This window comes from Colossoma macropomum, unplaced genomic scaffold (assembly GCF_904425465.1).
Source record: "Colossoma macropomum unplaced genomic scaffold, Colossoma_macropomum, whole genome shotgun sequence".
In the NCBI taxonomy this organism is placed as follows: domain Eukaryota; kingdom Metazoa; phylum Chordata; class Actinopteri; order Characiformes; family Serrasalmidae; genus Colossoma; species Colossoma macropomum.
This window is the reverse complement of record NW_023494794.1, coordinates 17,355,814-17,380,510: the sequence shown is the minus strand read 5'-3', so window position 1 is coordinate 17,380,510 and position 24,697 is coordinate 17,355,814. Positions and strand designations below refer to the sequence as shown.

The window sequence follows — 24,697 nt, the reverse complement described above, 5'->3', positions numbered from 1 at the left end:
ACAGTTTATCATTGCAGATTAAATGTATCAGGAAACCAGCTTGTGCTTATAAACACACAGATAAATCCATTCGTCTCCAAATTATCCATGTCCATCTTAAATCTTTCTCTTTGCTATGGTGACCAGGAGTCTGGTCTTTAGTGTTAAACATAGGTGAATTAGCAGAACTCCCGCGTTTAATATCATTTATTGGTAAAACTTTGTTAAAACGATCAGCAGAGCTTTATTTTACCACAAAGGAAGATTATTTGATTTTTACCTGAAAGTCTGAATCTGCTGTGGAGCCACAACAGGGCAGTAAAAGAGCCACATGCTGCCAACCCCTGCCCTAGACTAATGACTTTGACAAAAGCTAATTGGAGTCAGGACTTAGCAAACCTGCAATCAATGAGATGAGACTGGTGGTGTGGGCCAGAGCTACTTTGACTTGTAAATGTTCCTTAAACATTTTGAGTTTGCTATTAACGAGAAGCATCTGCTGATATGAACCACGCCTCTCAGAGAACCTACGATCAATAATTGTTGGTTTGCATAAAAGCTGGAAACGGTTACTCAGTGATCTTGAAGTGTTCATCAGTCTACAGTTAGACAGATTGTCTGTAAATGAAGATGATTTAGTACTGTGTCTACTCTCACTAGAAATGGACACCCAGCCAAGATCACTCCAAAAGCACATTGTCGAACACACGATGAAGTACGAGCCCTAGAGTAAAAGCCAATGCTTTGAAGGAATCAGGAACTGGTTAACATCTCTGTTCATGAGTCTACTGTACAAAAAGCATTGAACAGACATGGTGTCTATGGTGTCCACTGCTCTGCAAAAAAACATTGCTCACACTTGTGGTTTGCCAAAAAGCAACTTGACACTCTGCAATAATCCTGGGAAATTGTTTTGCAGACTGAGGTCTAAGGTAGAATTGTTCGGGAAGAACACACAGCACTACATATAGTGTAAAAACGGTGCTACATACCAACGTGAAACACCAGCCCAACAGTGAAGTATGGTGGCGGAAGCATCATGATTTAGGGCTGCTCTGCTGCTTGCTGCCCTGGACCAATTGCCATTATTAAGAGAGAGTTTATCAAAGTATCCTACAGGATCATATGAGAGTGGCTGTTCGGCGGCTGAATCTCAGTAGAAGCTGAGTGATGTAGCAGGACAATGACCCTAAACACGCAAGTAAATCTGCTAAAGAATGGCACATTTTATGGTCGATTATTGCAGAGAGCTAGGTAATTCCAAATGGTTCTCATATTTTTTTTTGCCACTGTATGTGTCTTCCAGTTAATGACTGAAATGGAAAACAGTGCTCATAACAAACAGATAAGAAGAGATTTAGGGACCACTGGAGTGAAGGATATCTTAATCGGAACAAGAATAGGAATTTAAAGACGAAACTAGTCAGCTTCACACGAAAGAAAACTATTGTATTTAAAGCACACAGCATTCATCCACATGCATAAGGCTAGTGAGCTAGCTCTTTTGTCTTTTTGGCCCTCAGCCCACCACAAACATTATACTTTGGCTCCTGGTTTAAAGGTTTTCCTGTATTAACTTCCACAAAAATGCGGCTTTATGTAGTACTTAGTGAACTTCACCAACATATTATGATAAATGACCTAATTACATAATACATTTTTCATATTTTCTCTTGCTACTGGGTCATTCCGCCATTGCAGGGACAAATTGTTTCCCACAAATCTCATAACCCATAAAAATGAGCTCAAAATAAGAATAAACTAGGAAAAGTTGATGTCTGCAGATTTTTTTGTTTTCTTGTTGAAATACTGATAATAAAACTGATAATTCTTTTTTTATTTATATTTTATTGATTGTTTTTTCAGTTTTTTGTTTTTCAGTTTAAAAATGCATTATTTTTTCTGTCCTATGGTAAAATTGTGTTAAGTATATCTCAATTTTTTTGTAAGTGTTGTTGCAGAAACATGAAATGTCAAAAAAGGAAGGTTTGAATTTTTTAGGAATATCTCAAAGAATAAAAGACTAACTCTGAGCAAGTGCATGGTTAATGAAAAGTCCTTATATTTCTGATAAATTAGCAAGCAGCTTAGATATAGCAAGAAGATTGTGTCTGTGGGGTTTCTCATGACACTTTAAGTGATGTTAAAGCTAAAATAAACAACATGAATGCAGTATTTTCTACATACAATGTGACTGAAACAAGTATGAGTGGACTACATTTTAGAAAAGCTCAGATTTTAGTAATTTCTTTAGTTCGGTTACAACTGATGTTGTTCAGCTAACAGTCTCTTTTACACTACGATTACATCTTCAGTGTTTGTAACCTGTTTGCCGCCGCAGTGGTGGAGTGACCCTGCTGTTGCATATATATATATATGTGAAAAGGCTAAAAAACAGCTCCCCCTGGTGGTGAAATAACTTTCTCTACCTGACTGCTTTATTCTTGCAGTCAAATTAAATCTCTCGCTCTCTGTGCGGTGCATTTGCATCTCATTAATAATTCAGCGTCAACTTTAATTATACTCTCACTATGTATTTCTCATTAACCTTTCACACACACACAGTGGAGCTCCTCAGTTTCAGCATACAGTTAAGCAATGCTGTTTTTTTTAAACTGACCATGTGTCCAAGATTTAATAATATACTTCATATTTGCAGTACTATAGAGTCGGCAGTGTTTATAGTGGTGTTTATATTTTATACTAGTTGTCCCCGAAAAGTGTCTGACATTAAACCAAACTTCTTTATATATTGCAAAAATTCTGTCTCTGATTGCTGAAAAGCCAGATTTTAGTGCAGTAGTTGATTAGCACAGTTTCTGAAAGGACAATTCTATCACAGTCTCTGATTTTGTCTTTTTAGTAACACAGTTGCTGAAAGGACAGGTTTTAGTACCATAGTTGATTGGACAGTTTTTTAGCATAGTTGCATAAAGGACAGTTTCTAGCACAGTCTCTGATTTTGTCTTTTTGTAGCACAGTCGCTTAAAGGGCAGTTTTTAGCACAATTGCTGAAAGGACAGGTTTTAGTACAGTAGTTAATACGACAGTTTTAGCACAGTTGACGGAAGGACAGTTCTAGCACAGTCTCTGATTTTATCTGATTTTTTGCTCAGTCTCTGAAAGGCTAGTTTTTAGCATAGTAGATGAAAGGACAGTTTTTAGCACAGTTGCTTAAAGGACAGTTTCTAGTACAGTCTCTGATTTTGTCTCTTTTGTAGGTTGTCTCTGAAAGGACAGTTTTTAGCATAGTAGTTGTAAGGACAGTTTTAGCGCATTGGCACAAAGGATGTTTTTGACACAGTTGTGGGAAGGACAGTTTTAGCACAGTTGTGGGAAGGACAGTTTTAGCATAGTTGCAGAACGGAACAGTCTCTGCACAGTCAATGATTTTTTTTATTTTTTCTTTTGTAGCACAGTCGTTGAAAGGACAATGTCTAGCACAGTCGCTGAAGTGACCCATGTTTTTTTAGCACAGTTGCTGAAATTCCGTTTTTTTGCCTAGTCGCTGAAAGGACAGTTTTTAGCACTGCAGTTTTAATCACATTTTTAGTGCATTGGCTCAAAAGATGTTTTTAGCACAGTTGCTGAAAGGACAGTGTCCATCCCTTGTTACATCTCCAACTACCTATGACCTCTGACCCTCTTTCCCTCACTCTCTCTCTCTCTCTCTTCGGTGCAGGGACTCATGGCCGTTCCGCCCCTCTCTAAAACTCCACCCTTCTTTAAGGTAACTGTTTGCTGTATGGCCATCTCTATGGTCATCATGCTGTATGGTTAGCCATAGGTCAAATGCTTCATGCAACCCCTTATCCTCTTCAGTGATGTTTTGTGTGCCTGCTGGTTTAAGACTCTTGAATGTAAGATGACATGTCCATATTGAATGTCCATCTTTTCATATTCATACTGTATTTTAGCAGTGTGGTCATCACTGTTGAATGGGCAAACCCAGTGTTTGTCTGTGTTTGTTGTGTTGTGTATCCCTTCCCCTCTTTGAAATCTGCTTGTTGTTTGCTGTACTTGGATCAGTTTGTGGGTGTCTCTAGTGTTACAGCCAGAGAATAATGTTCCCCCTGTGCTCATCTCAGTTCATGTCTACACAAGCTTACATATACGCTTTGGTAAGCTTGTCAGTTACTGAGACTGAGCATGAGCAACGTCCTTTATTATTTTACAATTCTCCTTTTAAGTAAGAGCATTGATTTTTAAAGGAATAAATTCTGTAAAAATCAAGTGTAAGAGAGAGTGAGACAAAATGTATCATCAATATTTAATATAGTTAAAGATATTCAAGTAGAAAGTGCTTTTATTCATCATCTCTAATTCCCATAGCAACATCTGCTGTGAATTTTGACAGCAGTTGAAAAGATATTTCTCAGGATTCACTCTGAATACCATTTTTGTACCATAAAATGAATTTAAAATAACATTTTTAACATAATTGTACTGATAACCTAGTACTTATTGCCTGTGTAATTTGCAGAATTTGCAGCATAAGTTTTAGCCAGGCTAAAGTGTAGCCTCCACATGGCGGAGTTAGTTTTAACACAGTGTTACAACAAAGGCTCCTGAATTAAACAGTGAGAGACGTCCTTTAATATGAATTCAACACTGAATTAATCAAAAACATGCTGAAGATATCATGTAAATGAAATATATTTCAGTGTTGTTTTGCGGCCAATTTGTGGTCAAAAATAAATTTGCCACATTGGACACTCTTTTAAAGATCTATATGTATTTTGATTAATATATTTTTATGTCTTTGGGTTATAAAACTCATCTTGTTCTAACAACATAGAACTCGTCTTTTGCATTGATGTTTTAGCGACTGTTACATGTAGCCCCTTAGTCTGTCACAGTAAATCCTACCTATGGGGTGCACTCGTGGCACTTTTGGCTGAACATTTTACATTTGTAGCAGAGATGTGTAGGTTGATTGTATAATCAATTGTATTAGTAATACTTTATTATTAGTAATTGTGTTACAACACTTTTATAGTTATTTAGAACAAAAAACAAAATGTATTAGGTGTAATGTATTATGCTCTACTCTCCCCAGCATTTTCCTCTTTACCTAAATGTAGTCAGCCAAGACATTCTTGGAGTTTGCTTCTTTAATTTTTTTTCACTGGAGCTACAAGGCTAATTTAAAAAAAAGTAATTGAAATTTACCCGTTAGCATCATGCAAACTGCAGGCCTCAGTTAGCACAGTTAATAAGCTTAAATAAACTTGTTTACAGGGTGTCTGACACACTATTGTCTCTAAAGGAGCTTGTAATGGCACTTCCATCATTTGTTAGCCACACTTGTAGACACCTGCTCATAGAACATTTCTTGTGAAATCAAGAGCATTATGGGAAAAGCTGGCTGAAAAATCGAATTTGCATAATTTTCCACTTCATATTTAGTCCAAATTGTGTTTTTTTGGTTTAGAACTGGATCTGCGATGTTACTCACAAATACTATATTTCAGTAGTCACCCAAATAACCCAAATTGTTTTTGTAAAAATACATCATTCAAAATGAACAAAACTCATCTGACGAACATTGCTGAACACAGGGTGTTTATTCTCTGACCTCCTCAGACGTTGGAGTGCTGATCTAGAATTAGTTAATGTAACAATGATCATATAAATATATGGAGGAATCTGATCCAAGATCAGTCTACTCATTTAAAACACTTGTCTGAAATAGCTGCCCGTACATTAATATAGGTCAAGGTAAGTCATACTGTGTCCTAAAACACAGTGTTGACTAGTATGCGTGACTTTATTAAGATGTGGATGCGATTTGAGAGACGTTTTAATGATATAATTTACACAAAGGATTGGGGTTTTTTGTGTGTCTACTGAAATCTAGTGTTAGCTATATTAGCCTTGTAGCTCCATCGCTAAACTAAGGAAGCAAAAGTTGGAACATGTTTTGGCTGATTGGCTACATCTGGGGTAAGTGGAAAATTGTGTAAATTAATTTTTTTTTTAATATTCTTCAAGTTATTAATGATTAGTTCTGGAAAACTCCAACTCACCACAGACATCCCGGATAGTTCCTGACGTGCCTTGCTTGATCACCCCAGATATTGCAGTTCTATCGCTCCACAGCCAATGCTGGGGGGCTTTATGCCCCCCTAGCCGACGCTTGGCTTGGTCATGGTGACCCTAGGCTGCTCCAGAGCATTCAATTCTATTGGTACATTAAGGGGAAATATGAGGTCAAGCTATTACATTAGTGTTCAGTGATTGTTAAAATAATATTGCATATAACAATATAAAGTTTTTGTTTCTCTTTCCTTCTTAGAAAAGGTAGCAGTGGAGAAGGTGGAAGAGAGGTGGAGCTGGAGGACCTGCATGAAGATGAGCCGCCCTCTTCCTGAGGGTCTTCGCCTCTTCTGACATTCGCTGATGACTGTACGTGCCCTGCCCTTTACTAACTACTACACTGGACATCAAACCGAATACTGCTGCACGCCAGTTTGCTGTCTGTTCAAGTTCAGTTCTGCTTGCACTTCTTGCTAATTTAGTCGTAGCTCCTCTTTCCCACTCCTCTGATGACTATTCTTATTCCAGAGCCTGGATGCCAGTAGTTTAGCCTGACCACCCTTGCTTTTTGGTCCTGACTTGACCCTTCCTTCATTCTGGACACCTGTAGCTGCATGTCCACCAGCTCTCTTCTCCATGATGATGTCAATGGCTTCACTTTTCCCCACAGTGGAACTCCACCTGCCAGAAAGACACTGGGAACTTCATGGAACATGGACCTTCTTTCATTTGACGTCTTCACTTTGGAAAAGCCACCCTTTATATTTCATTCATGCTCAAGCGGTCAGCAGGTCCTGGATGAAGTGAGTGGACCTCTGCTCAATCTTAGAGACTTTTGCTGAGTTCTAAGGTGTGTTTGGAGAACTGCCTTTGCTTGAAAGTGGACTAAGCTTAGGTCCTCGTTGGAAAAATTATGAACGGACAACCAAAAGACTTAGAGCTACTTCTGACTGAGGAACATTGCTTTAACATCTCAAATCTAGAACGAGGACATTGTTCTAGTGCCCCCTACCGGCAGAAGCAGGAATAGCATGGCTCCATCAGCTCAGTAGAGCTCTTTTTTTGTATATGTGTGGAATATAATGTTGATGTCTTGCTTTGTCGCGCTTTGCATACCGTAATATTTATTCTCAACATGGCCAGTTTTACTATGCTTGCCACTTTGGTATATTCAAGCATTCTCAGAACGTATCTTCATTCACACATACACACAGACTCACATGGGCAAAAACAAGCCACTTATGATAGGGCTGTCTTAATATGCGTGTTTCACACAAACACAATGCTACAGAATAGGGCTTGCGCACAATTACATGCAAAGTGTTTGAGGGCTTCTTGTTTTAACCCCTTAAACTGCAAGGACAGGGCCGTCTCTGAGCAACATCCTATGTGGGGGGCCCAGACCCAACCCAGTCATATGCGTAAATGTGTATGCAAGAATTAAAAACAAATAATGCTTAGTTTGTTTGTTTTTCAGGACAAAATAACACTGGACTCTTTTTTTTCTGCAAGCAATATTAAATAAATAAAGCACAGTACTCTTCAGAAGTCAGACACCATCCTTCATTTATTTCATTTCCAGTTAAGTACAGTTTTTTCAGGAGATTATGGAGCCCCTGAAGGGACATCTGGTAAACACCAGATACTATGTGGTGAGTACCCAATACTATTCGGTCTGCCCCTGATACTATCAGGCATGATTAGCAAATCATCTATATTTATCGGGACCTTAACACATAGTATCTGGTGCTCACCTAATAAGATCCAGTGTGCCCCTGATGTGGTGCACACCTGAAAGTATCTGGTGCCCACCACATAATATCTGGTGCGAGATTTTTACCCTATTATACCTTACTAAATACACCATATATCTCCATAGGAGATATTTCTGAGGAGTTTAGATGTGACATAATTCTTCTGCATAATGAAGCGGAACATCAAAGAAAAATAGGTTAAAAAAATGGATTTTCCAAAACTGGAAAAAAATTGAAAAAAAATTATTAAAAGAAGCAAATGTGCACATCAAATGAAGAAGCTGCTGCTGTTCCCACAGCAACAGACTGACCACCCCAGAATCCAGGCCTCAACATCACTGAATGTGTTTGAGATTAACTTGGAAGGTGAGAAGCGGAAAATACAACCAACTTCTAAGACTGAACTTAGAGATGTGCAAAGATACCTCAGCAGATTTCAGAACTGAAAGCAAGTCTCCCGAAAAGAATGGAAGCTGTAATAAAAGCAAAGTGTGAACATGCTAAATATCGAAACACTGACGTTATATTTATTTGCTGAGGCTTCTCTGTAATTAACTGTTAAATAAAAAAATCCTGATAATCTTGAAAGTTGCACTTAATGGCTGATTTGACTGGAAATTAAATAAATGAAGGTGATCTCTGACTTTTTCACATTTACTGTACATACTGGAGGACCCTTGTGACTTGAGGGCCCTTAAATTACTGCTTATACCTCTTACAGCAGGAAATGGCTCTGTGCATGAGCCTGTATGTGGCTTACATTTAATTCCTTTCTCACTGCATAACCTCCAGTTAGTTTTATAGTAATTGCCCTGTGATTTTATTGTGGCTCCAGTGTACAGTTACAGTAGTCTTAAGATCAGTTACTGAATAAGTCTGCAGTTTAAGGGGTTAAACATACACACACACACACACACACACACACACACACACTTCACTACCACACAGGACTTCTTTCCTCATCATGGTGAATGTTGCAGATGCTCCATTCTGACAGAATCGGTAGCAAAGATACTGTTGTGTGTCACAATGTGCTATTGTCTCCCTGCAGAAGCAGAAATCTGTCATTATTTACAAAGTCTCTTCATTCTGAACGGCTTATTTGTCAGTTAGGAATGCAGACAGTCTCTCTCTCACACACACACAAACATCCATCCATCCATAAACACATGAGTGAATGAGCATGTGTTGGTGCAGAAACAGAGAGAATCGCTTTCGCACGGTCTCAGACAGCCACCCGCAATCTGAATACAGTGATTAGTATCGGAGCACCCGGCATTTAAAGGAAATGCAGTCCCTCAAGTCCTGAATTACAGCTGTCCAGCACCAAACTCGTCTTTTTTGTCCTCCCTTTGAAAGGCACCCTTATCGGGCCTTCCAAGCATTTCAGCTGGGCAAACGGTACTGTTTTCTGGACAATAATGGCAGCTGCGGACTGGCGGGCTAATCACACTGTAATTGCGAGGGCATTTTAAATTGGCACCCGTCTAAATTGGATTTTGTCCGCTTAGGAAGCAGCCGTGCTCTTTCGGATCAAGTGAATATTGGGGGGACTGCCCAAATTAGAATAGCTGCTAATTATTCACGCTGGTGAAAGTATAAAAACTCTAAAAGCAGCCTTCTCTCTCTGTGGTGATGTAGATGGCTGCCTACACAGTGACACAGGCAGATACAAAACAGCTTGTAAGTCTATCGATTTTAAATGTATTAACTGCTGTGTTAGTTTTGAAATAATTCCTAATGCAGGGATTCCCAACCGTGGGTTCAGGATCCCCAAGAGGTTCTTATGTAATCAGATTACATAAAATGTTAAAAATATCATTTTTACACATATAAAATACAACACTTTGTGACCTGATAAGTAAAAAAATGTCCATTTTAGCATGTTTTGGTCATCTGTTGTGTTTGGAGGGGAGGTGAGCATCAATACTGTAAAGTCAGTGGCATGACTACTCAGAAGAAGGGGGGAGGTGCAACTAGGCCTTATAAAACCTTATTGGACCCCTCATATAGATCCTGACACAACTGTACACCCAAGGCTCACGTGTAGATCCAGTTTCTTATCAACATGCATCATCAGGTAGCTCCCATCACTACACAACCAACCCTGACAATGATTTATCTCTCTTATTCATAACATACATTGTAGCTGTAAGGGTTGCACCATGATATTGATATTTCCTGTACAAATGCCACGGGACAGATGTTTAGATTGGACTGATATTTCAAACTGATAATAGAAGAATCTGGAAGAGCAGAATGTTTAGGTGACACTGGATTACTGCGCCATAATATCCGCATTTTATTCATTACACTGCATTTGTACTCCTACAGAAATAAATGTGACTATAGGGAAATTTCTGTGTAAGGATACACCAGGTGGATCTTGTCCATATGTACAAAAAATATCCTATATTTTGTACATTTGGACAAGGTCTGCTTTAGGGAGGTGCATTCTGTCTAATTTTGATATTAGGGTATCTGTAAGCGTTCATGAAGGGATCCGGAAGGAAAAACTATGGAAAACAGATTTTGGTTGAAATGAATGTAGAGCTGTGGCTTACCTTTTTAGGTGACAGCACTGGTGTTGCACAAAAAATCATTCAAGAAGACTTTATTGTTCAAAAAAAGCCAACAGAAATCGTTAGATATTCCTGTCTAATGAGTAACGTAATGGAGGCTGCCACAGCTGAGCTAATGAGCCAGAGCGAACTGGTTCAACACTGCATACTGATGGAGAATCATCATCCTTTATATATATATTCCCTCACAGAAAGACAGAGAGAATATACAGGCTGACAAATCAGTGTTATGCCAATTTTATTTGTGTTCAGTATTCGTATACTGGCTTCTCGAATGGTTAACCAAGTACTCGGGGACTCGTGCATGTCTCTACATTGGCATTGGCACATCCCTGGTAACTGTTTTCAAACGGGTCCTTCATTTTATAATTACATCTTAAATAGGTCTAATGTAAAGATTTAGGTTAATGTTTGAACATTGTGAGTGGAGTGGCATGCCTTAAGAGCGTGTTTGAGACATAATATCGAGTGAACAAGCAAGTTACACTGTCAATTTCTTCATTGAAAGTCATTTTTGAACTGTATTAATATATATTTTTCAAATGGAGATGATGTACACATTTCAGTCAAGTCAATTCAACACATTGCTCTTTTCAGCGCAGGTTGTTTAGCAGATAAACCTAATGCAGGTACGCAAACATGAAAGTGTACAATATTGACAAATTTCTTGCTACATGCTCAGAAAAATGCTGTATGTGTTTCATAAGTGTAACCCCTCTTAATGTTCACTATGCACTTGTATGTCGTTTGTATGTCGTGTAGCATGAGCTTGACCTCAGTATAACTTTATAACTCTTACTTACGTCTAACAACAGCTCGAATATCAGGTGCAGCGCATATGGCTCAAGTATCTCATTAAACATGGTACGACTCAAGCTAACTTTAAAACCCCTTTAACTCATTCGATCATACAGCAAGCTAACACAAATGCTGACAGGTACAGCTGCTTATACCTCAGCTTTAGAATGCCAAAATGAGCAGTAACCACAGTATAGTCTCTGTTGTGTGGTTGGGCTCATCATTTGTGCTTCGTCACTTCGCATACATTGACTTCTGAAGTTGTGGCATCATTTCGTGGTCGATGACATGCCCATATAAGGAACTTCAGCAATTGTTTTTGAAAATTGCGGCCTCAGTGTGCCCTGTCATAAGCTACGTTCACATTACTAGCCTCTTTGTTCAAATCCGATCTCTCTGACACGATAGTTCACACTCGTTTAGGTAGTGATTAGTAAGTGATTCAAATCTGTCATCAAATCTGATGGCGCACGCGCAGTGGAAACGAATCGGATACGTATCCGATCTAGGACCACATACAAAAGTGGCTCAGGACATATTTGAAAAGATCAGATTTGAACGTAGCCATAAACAAAATTGTTCCAAGTCTCACTGGATCCTCTGAATTACAAGATTATGTTGTCACAATCTGAATGTTGCTACATGCAACTACTACTAACACTACTGTGCATTGAATTGACAACCTCGCCAAACCAGCAAGCTTTGTCAAATGTGTTGGTCATCATTTCAATGTGCAAGATAGGTAGCATTATTAATATTATGACTGCTTAAATCTTTAAGGTCAACACAAAAAGTGTCTATTTCTGCTTTGCTCATTTCTGATTTGTTGTTGCCTTTATTTGATAAGGAAAGACCATGATCTAAATAAGCTGAAAATGTAAAGATATGTATATATTCTTAGTTTGTGTCAGAAACGTCACATCAGTCACTCTCCATACTGTAACTCTAATTTTTATTTATTTTTTTTTATTATTTTTGATGTAAATTCTGTTCTGAATGTGCTCATGCACTCACTCAATCATGGTGCATCCAACAAGAAAGGAATCTTTTATACAGTGATATAAAACACGGTAGCACACAGAAAGTTCACTTTCAACATGCTGAATTTGGTAAAATGATTTTAATATTGACAACAGTACATGCACACTGCAGCAGATTTAAGCGGCTTTCATTTTTTTGGGACCCAGTATTAGGTCTGTCGGATTCATGGGGGTGCAGATGTTTCAGAGGATCCAGTAACTTTGGGTGGGGAGTATCAGCTTTGGAACATTTTTGTTTTGGCTGTTTTTGAAAATACCATTCATTTTCCCTATAGAGAAAAATGGCTTAGTCCTGGAGTTCCCTATATGGGCATGACGTCAACTAGAGAATAGTGCACAACTTCAGATGTTTGTAGCAGACAGAGTGTATCTCACTGTCCTTGGACCCCTCTAACACGCCTGATTCAGCTCATGAATAGTTTGGTAATCAGCTAATGAGTTTAGGTGTGTTAGAGGAGGTACAAACGTACAGAGCCCCATAGTTTCATTGCAAAGCCCTCATTTAAAAGTTATGTTGGGGTGTTTTTTACGTTAAAGGGAACAAGGGCAGTTTTGACAAGCTCAGTGAAATATAACGTCACTTTACTTTGATATTTTTTGGATCCAAAGCTTTTCTGGTTGTAGATATCTTTCTATTCTGAATTTGTGTGTGAATGTGAGGGTTCACGAGGGTGAGTTTTCATAATGGGGTGTTAACAAAAAGGATTAATGGTCTATAAATGAACTGCAGTTTCTCACATATACTCGTCTGATTTCTCTTCGCTTGAGTGACTGTCGTTGCTGGTTGTTACATGGATATCTGTGTTCTTGTGCATTAACCTGAATGTACTTTATAATTCTGAAAATGACAAAAATACAAAAAAGAAAAACAAAAAAAGAGCAGCATGGCACAAAACTACTGAATGCAACTTAATACGATGTAAATATGTACCAAAAATATACAAAGAAGCTATTTTTTGCATGCTTTTTGTACACTTAGACATAATCAAGGACAATAAAGATATCACAACCAATCCCTGAAAAAGATCTGCTTGTTTATTGTCTTTGACAGTGTGAGATCAGGGGGGACATTCCACACCAGAGCAAACCAACAATATCAATGATGCTGTTTATTATTTAGTGCAGAAGGAAACATCATTTGTGTTGTGCTCACATGTTGTGGGAGCTTTTGTTCTTAATAAATAACAGCAAAGGAAGTCAAATGAGTGTCAGGTGGAATTCACAAGTAGGCTCAGTGATCAAAATTTGTGTCTCTGCAAATAACTTCCAACAAAAATAAGTAATATGTAAGATCACCACCATCCACTTTATCCAAAACATCTGCACTGTGCTTCCACAAACCAGCCACTTCATGAGCTCCACCTACCTATGAAGTTCACTATACACACTACACTATATACATAGCAATGTTCTTGGCTTGGTTGTTCGGTTCCATTTAATTGGTGTAGAGCGTGTGCAGTTCTTTAAACTTTAAAAAGGGTCTTCATACTTGACAGTCACATTTGCAAAAAAGACTCTGCTCTCCAACAAGGCTTCAAGGCCCCCCAGACGCAGCTGAAAGTGTTTTTTTCTATGGCGTTGCTCTAAAGAACCCTTTTCAGTTCCGTTTGGCAGCTTTATTTTTAAAAGTATTCTGTTCAAAAGTGTAGAATTGCTGTTCACCCCAATATTAAACCAGTTTGGCTGCAGATAAATGTATTGATTCTATTATGGTTCTAATACTCTATAGCAGTGGTCTTCAAATCCATTTTGAATCCACTTTGAATCCATTTTTAATACAGGACCTGAAACTGGATTCAAGGTCTGTGTGGTTTTATGCACCAAAACTAGCAGTAATTCATAGAAAATGGCCATTTTCTAACCTCTGTTTATGTCTTTGAATTAAGACTGTTTTGGTTATTGTGCCTTTACATGGGCATGAGCTCTGATACATGTAAATGAGCTCTGTTCTGATTGGCTGCTCTGTATAGTGCCTCGTTCAAAAAGCAGTCCAGGCTGACACACACCTTATAACTTCAGGGTGAGTGGGCGGAGCTAAACCACTGGAGGCTGAGTAGGTGGATATATGTAAATGTGGTTGGTTTTTATGACATCACAAAAGCAATGAATTCAAAAAGGGCTGTTTTTGCTGCTTAGTTTTCATATTTATACTCTTAAAAAAGATGGTTCTCCAAGGGCTGTTTAGTAAAGGGAATGGTTCTATTTAGAACCAGGAGTTCTAAGGATTCAAAGTCTGGATTAGAAGACCTCTGGTCTACAATTTCATAGGTTTTGAATACTTTAGAAAGTAATAATTGAGTAAAAGTAAAAATGAAGGATGAGCAGAGCTGTATATGGTTTCGTAATAACTGAGAGCCAAATAGTATCAAGAACGTTATCATGTACATATATGTATATAGCATCACTGTCGGACAAAAACCTGGTAACTTAGCAGAAGGAAAAAAGATCCTTAAATCTTAATAGAAGTCGGTGTAAAAACATTTTATTCCAAGTAATTTTAGGTAATTTCTGTGGGTCCATTCAGCATGGAATTCTGGCCCAATGTAAAGGGCAGCTGGTAATTCAAATCATATTGTCAAAAACAGAAAAACAGAAATAGCGTTACAAGATTTTGTACGACAGTGACGAGATGTATATCTCTCTATCAACAAAACCTCGTATCTCCAAAATGATAACAGGAGAAGGAAAAAACCTATGTTACTTTTAACGTAAGTCAATGGAACCAGACTTCTTTCCACGTAATTTTGGGACCATTTCTTTTGCTACTTTAAATTTACACACCGTGTAAAGGGCAGCAGGCATTTTCAAACGATGTCAAAAACTGAAAAATGACAAAAATGGAGATATGAGGTTTTGCTCTGACAGCAGCGATATATATATATATATATATATATATATATATACACATATATAATAGTATATTCATCATCCAAATTGTAATCAATTGCAATATTGAATAAAACATCTAAAATACCTTCTGTTTACCTTCTTACTATGTAAAATAAAGTACAGAAATACAGAATTCTTCACATTTCGAAACTAGTGATCAAGATAACATGATGTTGAACCATTGAATAAAACCTGTATAAATTTGTCTACATTGTATAAAATTAATTATTAACCTGAAAAATGATTCCAAACTTTTGAACAGTAATGTATAGATATAGAATTACAGACTGTAGCTCATCTGTTGTCATGTACAATTCATCATCCACCATGTACACCATTCATCATTGGTCAGTTTTTGACCACAGGACCGCTGTTGACCAGGTGGGAGTCTTCTCAGCACAGCGGTGACACTGACATGGTAGCGATATTCCTAGGGTCTTTACATACTTCACTGTCACTGCTGGGTTGAAAGTGGCTCACCATCCAAAAATGTGCAGGCAAGAGCAGCTCTGGGGTCAGTAGAGGGCCTACAGTCTCTAACTGTACACCAGAAAGTCAGAGGTACAAGGTGGAGGTTTGGAATAAAGTGGCCTGTTAATGTTTAATGTTTATGTTTAACTGGAAAATAAAAAAAGAGTTTTTGGTGTAGGGCCTGACCGATATATCATTTAGCCTATAAAATCGGCAAATGTTAGGGGCCTCAGGATTTGTCTGCATAGTTCAGATCATCAAGTGTACTTTTTTGAAAATTAAGTTGTATTATTTTAAATGCCTGTATCCTACATTTGGTTTTGTTTGGTTTTACTCACCAAAACCAGCAGTAATTCATAGAAAATGGACATTTTCTAACTTCTCTTTATGTCTTTAAAGTAAACAGGCTGTTTTTGTTATTATGTCTTTATGGCTGGTACATGTAAATGAGCTCTGCTCTGATTGGCTGCACTATATAGGGCCTCATTCAAAAAGCAGTCTAACCTGACACACTCGGTATAACTTCAGTTTGAGTGGATGGAGCTAAACCACTAGAGGCTGAATAGGGGGACATATGTAAATGTGGTTAGTTTTTCATGACATTGCAAAAACATTGAATTCAAAAATGGCTCTTTTTACTGCTTAGTTCTCATATATTTACTCTTAAAAAGATGGTTCTTCAAGGGGTGTTTAGTAAATGTTATATATGGGTCCATGAAAGTGGGATTTTGATTCTTCTGAATGTCTGCATAATTGAAACATTAAGATGTAAAGCTCGTTCAGTACAGTTTGATGTGAAATGAGCAGGACTTTGCCAATACAGAGTAGTTTACAGTGGTGGTGATGGGAACCAGACGTCTGAAGAGTTGAATGCACCTAGAAGCTACATCAGAGAGCTGTGAAATGGTTGCATAATTTGTTGCAATTGTTTTATGAAAGTTTTGAATTGTGTTTTTTTTGGCATAAAACGTTTGTTTAAAGTAAATTTATGGTGTAGATGTACATGCAGATTGATGTAAGGCAAAATTGTCCCTCAAAGAAAACTTTTTTTCATGTTCACCATTATTTTACCATTATCAATATTGCATATAAAATCATAGAAGACATGTTAAGGTTCACTGGTTCCTATCACCACCACTGCAATATAGAGGTCTGCACTGCCATGGATTCCCATGAAACCCGCCACAATATATTGTGGCACGGGAGCAGGCGGGAAACCAGCCCACTGCGGGCCTAAGCACGCATGAAGAGAAATGCAGCAAATTAATGAATAGCCTAAATAAAGTAGAACAATCACTAAATCAGATATATAAACAATATCACTTGATAACTGTAAAACAGTTGAAAATAATGAAGTCATTCTAAAGAGTTGGAAAGCAACTGACCACATGAACAACACGTAAATTCTTGTAGCTTACAAAGATGGTGGAGCCTTCAGTCCACAGCCACAGCTGTGCAGACCTCTGCTGTAATGAAAGTCTTCTCTACTTTGAGCCATTTCACACCAAACTAAGCTGAATGAATGTGTTTCAATCTAAGTGAATAAATAAATCTAAACTGTGAAAAATGAGTGTTCTTTTTTTTTTGTTTCAAATCTGAGAAAGAAAAGAAAATTTGACAATTTGAACCTACAGTCATATTTGACATCTGACAGAACATTAAGGAAAGCAGTGTTCAACGAAACAGTCTAATTTTTGACTGATATTGATTCGCAGAATGATTAGCTGATTAAATTTGGTTGTGTATCAGTCGGGCTCGAGGCAGGTCCAGGTACAGTATCTTACATCAACAGTGAATCTATTTACAAATGTGTTTACTTTAGTGTGAAGTTCTTTCACTTGTTTCACAGCTGCACAGTCCACAGTACCTTGACTTTCCAAAATTCTGTCCACATACAACAGCATTTTCTGACCATCCTGCCACGGTGACTCTTCATGTTTACCAGGTACATTCAGCTCCTCCGTACTCCCGGCTACAAAACGGCTGCTGTGATTGCGGTCACTTTGGGTTCTCCGTCTGGCTCTGTGCAAAGGTGAGTGAAGTGATGTTAGTGTGAGTGTGGCAGGTCTCAGAGGCCTCGTGGTCCAGTGTAGTGCTTTGGGTTCTGTGCTTTTTATTTTGTTGTTTTTTGTTTTGTTGTTTTTTGTTTTGTTTTGTTTTTTTTCTTTGTTGTCAGTGCAGTAGTCAGCAAGCCCGGCTGCATTCGCTTCTTCTTCACTCCTTTGCAAAGAAACAGATTACCATGACAATGAGATGGAGAATACTGTTTTTCACGGAGCCTGGACAGAATCTCATCAACATAGTAGTGACCGATACATCACTGTCTGGTGTCATGATATTGACACAATGTGATATTGCTGATCTGTTTTAGCAGTATTTTTAGGAATATAATTTAGCAATATATCTGACAGAAAATGAATGTTGTATAATAAATACTATAATTTGATAAAGCAATAAGCCACAAGAGGCAGTGCGTTACTGTGAGTTTGTCACTGGAAACGTGTTTTCAGGCATGACGTAAAGTAGAGTGCCTAAAACCCCTTCCCTGTAACAAACTCGCAGTAATGCACTGCCTCATGTGGTTTATTGCTTTTATAAAACGGTGGCCAACATAAAATATAATAAAATACACATTTCTTTCAGAAAATAATTTAAGTTATTATGAAGAATAATAACTTAATAACTTAATAATAATACATAAACAAGTATTCCGCCAAGAAATGTAATTCCTTTAAAGTATGGTATCGTTGTCATGCAACCATGGACTGAATGAGGAGAACGTTAGTTGCCCATCGTTGTATATTGTGGTCATTTCAGAAATGTTTTAACTTTTTGTTGTATAACAATGAACATATGATAACACAGCAATGTTTAATGCAAAAACCTTCACTTTATAAGTACTTTTTGGTCACCAAAACACCACCACAAGTCTTATTGAGCACCAATCCAGCGGCGCCCTCTTCTCATGCTGGGGCTTGACCTCAAATGGCTCCCTGTTCCCTACAGAGTGCACTACGTAGGAATGTAAATACTGGATCCTGCACCCCAACAGTGCAGAATATAGCTTAGAAATAGCCATTTGGGACTCAGACACATCCACACTCGATAAATGATCCACTATTTGGCTGTAGAGGCTAGAATTTATAAACTTTCATAGCTAGCACACTATTTAGGGTACGGAGCCGTTTGGGTTTCAGCCTGAGTTTGACGCTCCTTCTGACTGAAACACGAACGTTTGAAGCGTATAATCCATTCAAGTGACATTCTTTAGACTTTTATACCGCCGTTTTACAGTTATTCATATTGTAAGTACTTTAATTCAAGTCTGTGATACTAATGATGGTGTTGTTTAGGTGGTTGGTTATCTTTTAGCCTGTTAGCTAGCTAACCAGCCTAGTTGTAGTTAAGAACATAAGTTGCCAGCCCCTCGGTTTAAATAAAAAAACGGGTTCTTACTTCATGAATATACTCGGTGGTCCATGTGAGCAGCATGAGAGTCAAAGATTATTCCATTAACAGCACAAGGGCTGTGGCGTAGTGATACACAATTCAGTCTCTGTGAGGCGGTCATAGGGCATACTGTTGATTTTACAACAGCTTCGAACAATCAGATTTTAGGACCGGAACTATCTGTTTTATAATATAATATAATCATTTGATAAAGTTTGTTATAATAAACATTATAAAACTGTGGTGTTTATTTTGTTAAGCAGTTTGATTTATAGTTTTGTTTAATCTATTTTGTGTGCTTTGCTCATATCCATGACCTGACAGTTACCCGCTGTCTATTTATTAGGAGCTTCAGAATGTTTGAGAGTTTTAAATCCATAAAACTGAATAAATAATATGTTTCCTTTCCGGAAAGGTGCCATCTGTTTGGTTAAATCTTACAGTACAGCCTTTGTCATCATTTCAAGAAGATAATTTAAGTCATAAAAACCAGCTACACCAGGTTTGTAAGACATTCTTTTAGCCAATATGAAGTATAGGTTTATTAACTTTATTAATGGAAACTAAAATATTCTCAATATCGCCAGTGCTATTGTGATTTTGAATAATAAGGTTTTTCATAATTAGGCTATAATAATAATAATAATAATAATAATAATACTAATAATAATAATAATAAAGTCTGACTTTGAATAAGGTGTCTTACCTTTTCCTGATCCTCTTTCTCCAGCTGTATAACTGGCACCTGCAAGGTGGCAGAAAATTAGCTTTATTGTTATAAATCAGAAAAACCCTAACGACTATAAATCTATGTGATAAATGTAGTTATGAGGTGAACCACACACACTAGTGCTCAGGATGTGTGGGAAGAAGTAACTGTGTTCTTGTTCATCAGTTCACTGTCTGAGTCACTTTCGTTTGAAAAGTTTGTGTTTCCAGAAAGCAGAGGTGTTCCAAGGTGGGCATTTGAATTATTTAGGTGGGCAACAACAACAATGTTGGTTTTTCTAAATATGTTAACAACAACATAGTTTAATGGGGGGGGCAAAAGAAATACAATGACAGTGTCTCATTTTTGAAGGGGGTTCAGGGCTGTTACTCTGTGAAAAAGAAAAAACTTAATTTTGGCTTAGATGTTATGAGCAGTGAGCATTTTATAAACTAGAGAGGAAAACCTTTCACTAGATGGGCAGACGATTCCTCTGGGTGAGCAACGCCCTCCTCAGCCCACCCGTAGACACGCCCCCGCCAGAAAGTATATTTTCAGGTGAAAGATTTATTTCCGTTTCCGTTATTTCAGTAATTGAACGTAATGTGATTTAAATGTAAATGTGTTTTGTGATTTTGTTGTTTGCCACATTATCTCGCTTTTGTCTTTTTATCTTGCTCTCTCTCTTTCTCTCTCTCTCTTTTCCTTTCTGTCTCTAACCCTCTCCTCTTTCACCTCTCTCTGTCTCTCAATCTCTCTATTTCCCCCTTCTGTCTGTCTCTTTCTTTCACTTATCTCTCTCTCTCTCTCACGCGCTCTCGATCTTCTCTCTCTCTCTCGTGCGCTCTCTCTTTTCCTTTCTGTCTCTATCTTTCCCCTTTCACCTCTCTCTGTCTCTCAATCTCCCCCTTTTTCCCTCTGTCTCTTTCTTTCACCTATCTCTCCCTCGCTCTTCTCTCTCTCTCTTTTCCTTTCTCTCTTTCCCCTTTCACTTCTCTCTGTCTCTTGATCTCTCTTTCTCTTGCTCTTCTCTCTCTCTCCCTCTCCCTCTTTTTCTCTCGCTCTTCTCTCTCTCTCTCCCTCTCCTTCTCCCTTTTTCTCTCGCTCTTCTCTCTTCTTCTCTTTTTTCCTGTCTATCTTTCCCCTCTTTCACCTCTCTCTCTGTCTCTCGATCTCTCTCTTTCCCTCTCTCTGTCTGTCTTTCTTTCACCTATATCTCTCTCTCTCTATCTCTCTTTCGTTCTCTCTCTCTCTTTTCCTTTCTGTTTCTATCTTTACCCTTTCACCTCTCTCTGTCTCTCAATCTCTCTCAGTCTCTCAATCTCTCTTTCCCTCTATTTCTTTCACCTATCTCTCTCTCTTCTCCTCTCTCTCTCTTTGTTCTCTTTCCCTTCTCATTACTCTTTTTCCTTGCTTTCCTCTTCTCTCTCTCTCTCTCTCTGCTTTATTTTCTTTCTGTCTTTGAGATAGATGAGTTGTGTCAGTGTGTGTGTTGCTAGGGTAACTGTCGCTGGGGGATTTCTGGGGACAGTCTTGGCCTTGCATGTAGCGGACTGTGAGAGGCTATAAAAAACAGGAGCTGTCCACGTGCTCTCAACTCACCAACACACAGCTACGCGGACAGTGCTGTGTACAGTCAGAGAGCTCACTTCATGTGTTTCATTTACAGTTAAAACAGCTATTAGATACAAGTTATTCATGTTTCAGCACCAGGAGAAAAAAGCAAACAACATATATTTGACAGAAAATTATACAGAATTCCCAAAAACTAAATATAATATCAATTCTCAGTTCTGAGTGTGTCCACTCTTTGTCTTTATTACAGCTCCCATTCTTTTCAGGAGACTTGCTTTCAGTTTTTATATTTCCCACACCTCCAAAGTTCAGTCAGAAGTTGTATCCCAAACACACGTTTGGACTCATCACTCCTTCAGCACTTCACACCTCAGTTGTCCAGTTTCAGTGTCCCTCCTTTTCTCAGTAACAGCTTCTTGACAGCTACACACCATTTCAGGCCCATAGCATTGGTTTGTTGTCTTTTTCAGACCCGAAGAAAGAGTAGGGCTTGATTTTCTCCTCTCTCTCAAAGACTGAAGTGCTGTTTGTCGGATAGGGACAGTGTTGGTGGTCTTACAGATCTTGCAGGGTTGTTAGGAGTCCAGTGTTCTCTATGTATTTATTAACGTTTTGGAAACTCCATTAGTTTCCAAAACATTAATAAATAAAAAATGTAATTAATATATAAAAAAAAAATATTTGTGGGGGTTCTGCAGAGAGAAAAGTTTGGTTTTCAGAGGGTTTTTGGAAAAAAAATGTTGGACCTTTGGGGTATGAAGTCCCCCAGACATGGGGGCAAAAGCCCCTTTTAGCATGCTGCCCAAATTTATTATTCAGTCAGTTAACCCCTTAAATGTCCAGGGCCCACCAGCAACAGTTTTATTGCACACTTCTATAGCATAGAATAGCTCAACCAGTTTGCATTGAAGTTCCTGTAGTTACTGAATAATAAGCCTTAGTCTGTAATAAGCCTGAGATTTTAAGGGGTTAAAGACACAAAGTTGTTCACTGGAGTTTGACTGACCAGCTAGATTCAGTGTTACATGTCTATAGAGATCATTAGATACATTCAGGCAACACTGGTATTACAGCATCTTACCCCAGATGGTGGGACACAGTTGACCTAGCAGTGCGTGGGTTTGTATCATCATCTTGTACCTGCTACACTCGTGCATAGATGTGGTTTACTATTGTAGTTAATGGACTTTGTACTTTGTAATAGTGTTAAAGACGCTGCACTCGCTGTGTGGAATCAGACTGAAGTGCAGTGTGAAAGGTGATTATGTAACTCTTTCACACAGCTCTCCTGACAGCAATGGCTATCTGGCACCATCTGCCGTATGCAGACAAAAACAGCAGCAGTGTTTTCACAGAGGCTGCTGCTGTTTGTCTCTAACTCGACTCTGATTCAGTTTTTAAGTGTGGCTTCTATGTAAATCCATCTTTGTCAGCACCAGTGGTCTGATATCTCGTTCACATGTGGCGGATGAAGGGTTTTTACTGACTGATATAGTCTTTATTATCTGATAATCCATTTGTTTTCTCTGACATTGCATTTTGTGTATTTGTAGTGGTCTGACATCAGTATTTACCAAGTGTTTCATTTTTATGATCCTGCATGGTAAAAACTAAAGATGCCTTAAATATCCAGTAGGGCTAAAATCCAAAGAACTACAAATACATTTTAGGAGCTTCAAAAAACCCTCCTATGTAATGTGGTTACTGGAGAAATTCTTGATAGTCTACAAGCTCCTGCAGGAACCTTTAACTATCTCACTGGGTTCCGTCAAGAACAATGAAGCAGCTCTAGATTCCTAGAGGAACTCTTTTCTTTTGAGTGAGCTCTCAAGCACTTTGGGAGCTTCCAAGAGAGAGCTTTAGGTTATTTTAAGAACTCTGGACTTTCCTAGGTTTCCTCAAAGTCTGTTTATGTGGTTTTGTGAGTCCCAACATCCTTTCAAGCATGACTGAACTGGAATTTGCATGCCTGTGTTTAAATTCTCTTTTTGTGTACAGGCTTTATAGGCTTTCTGAGATTGTGTGAATGCTGATACTGGCATTTCTTGAAATACTAAAGTACCTATCAGTTTAAAAGAGGTTTCAGACCATGAGGAATAAAACGGTTCCTTAGGTCCCTCAGAGAACTGCTCTTTTTCCGGGGGGGTTCCTTGAGGTTTCTGCCAGTGTGCCAAGCTAAGGAACCCCAAAGTGTGCTTCGATTATACTTTCGTTTTCTCAGTGTACATTGCCAATATTTGTAAGCCATATTTGAAAAAATATGGTGCAAAATAAAACTCTTTTATCCTAACATCTTTTATCCTTGGGGTCAATTTACCCCAGTAATTTAGACCTCTGGGAAATATCAAGGTTGGGATTTGGAACTGGAGGGAATTATGTTTTCCCCTCTCTCATGTGGTGTGAACGACCAGCAGAGGGAAGTTTGTTTGAATATGATAAAATTGCATGTTATAGAGACTGAAGAATACTGATGCATACAAAATGTGGACATTGAAAACATATCATGTTAATTTTATGTTTACCCAGTTTTCACCAATAAATTAGCAAATGTTCTAAAATTTTAAGCAAAAAATTATGTCAACCATTTATCTAGAGATGTTAAACTCTGAATGGGGTCAAACTGAACCCAGAGATAAGAGGAGGGTTAACTGTTTTTAAAAGGTTAATCCATTTTTTATAGACAAATGCTCCTTTTTCTCTAAACAGTAACTATTTAAACAAAGCTGTCATTTTTAATGCATTTCAGCTCCAGTTTTGGTACTTTCTAACACTGAGTGTGTTTACACGCACTTAATCTGTAGAAGATCAGATTTTGTAATCCAATCAACATGTTTACATGTGCTTAAGTAATCAGATAATGGGAAAACTCCAGGTCTACATGAGTAATCGGATTTCTGCTTTGCAACCAGCCAGTAAACTCACAGAAAACGTGATGTAAATGTAAAATTAAACTCAAACTTCATGTCACTATGAAAATATAAACATACATCATCTAGAAGGTGAAGAATATTTAAATCCTTCATTCTGTCAAACATGTACTTGGTTGTTTTGCATCGTTCCAAAAGTGTTTTACTGCCATCTCGTGGAAACGCTGTTTGCTTATTTCCAGTACCGCCGTCTGTTTTTGCGCATGCGCAGACTGTATAACGGAAAGAAATCGAGTTTACATGCACTGAGAAATCAGATTACTGAGTTAAAATCTAGATATCTTTATCAGATATCTTAATCTAAAAAAATCAGAGTATGCTGTTTACATGACCATAAGAATAATTAGATAACTGCAGAAATCCGATTATGATCAGATCATTGAGTGCGTGTAAACACTTCCCATGTCTTAGTGTAAACCCCTTTACTCAGCCAATAAGCTTATCAGCTCGCCAACCTATCAGCACTTAGCAGCACTAAAGTTAA

General features: G+C 38.1%; 2 protein-coding genes across 8 annotated transcripts in view; one reads left to right on the top strand and one right to left on the bottom strand.

Annotated features, from left to right (window-relative positions):
- The window catches only part of camkk1a (calcium/calmodulin-dependent protein kinase kinase 1, alpha a), a 150,421-nt gene extending 143,509 nt beyond the window's left edge, over positions 1-6,912 (top strand). For 2 of the 5 annotated variants that reach the window (XM_036580433.1, XM_036580436.1), the window contains exons 17-18: positions 3,662-3,709; positions 6,278-6,912. In XM_036580433.1, coding sequence (XP_036436326.1) covers positions 3,662-3,709; positions 6,278-6,353 — 124 coding nt within the window. In that variant the 3' untranslated portion in view covers positions 6,354-6,912. The remainder of the gene's footprint in view (positions 1-3,661; positions 3,710-6,277) is intronic. The other 3 variants (XM_036580435.1, XM_036580434.1, XM_036580437.1) reach the window with 3 other exon arrangements.
- Positions 6,913-15,131: 8,219 nt separating this feature from the next.
- p2rx1 (purinergic receptor P2X, ligand-gated ion channel, 1) overlaps positions 15,132-24,697 on the bottom strand; it is a 46,148-nt gene continuing 36,582 nt past the window's right edge. For 2 of the 3 annotated variants that reach the window (XM_036580429.1, XM_036580430.1), the window contains exons 12-13: positions 19,709-19,747; positions 15,132-17,574 (exon numbers count right to left, since the gene is read on the bottom strand). In XM_036580429.1, coding sequence (XP_036436322.1) covers positions 17,551-17,574; positions 19,709-19,747 — 63 coding nt within the window. In that variant the 3' untranslated portion in view covers positions 15,132-17,550. Of the gene's footprint in view, positions 17,773-19,708; positions 19,748-24,697 lie in introns of all 3 variants that reach the window. The other variant, XM_036580432.1, reaches the window with a different exon arrangement.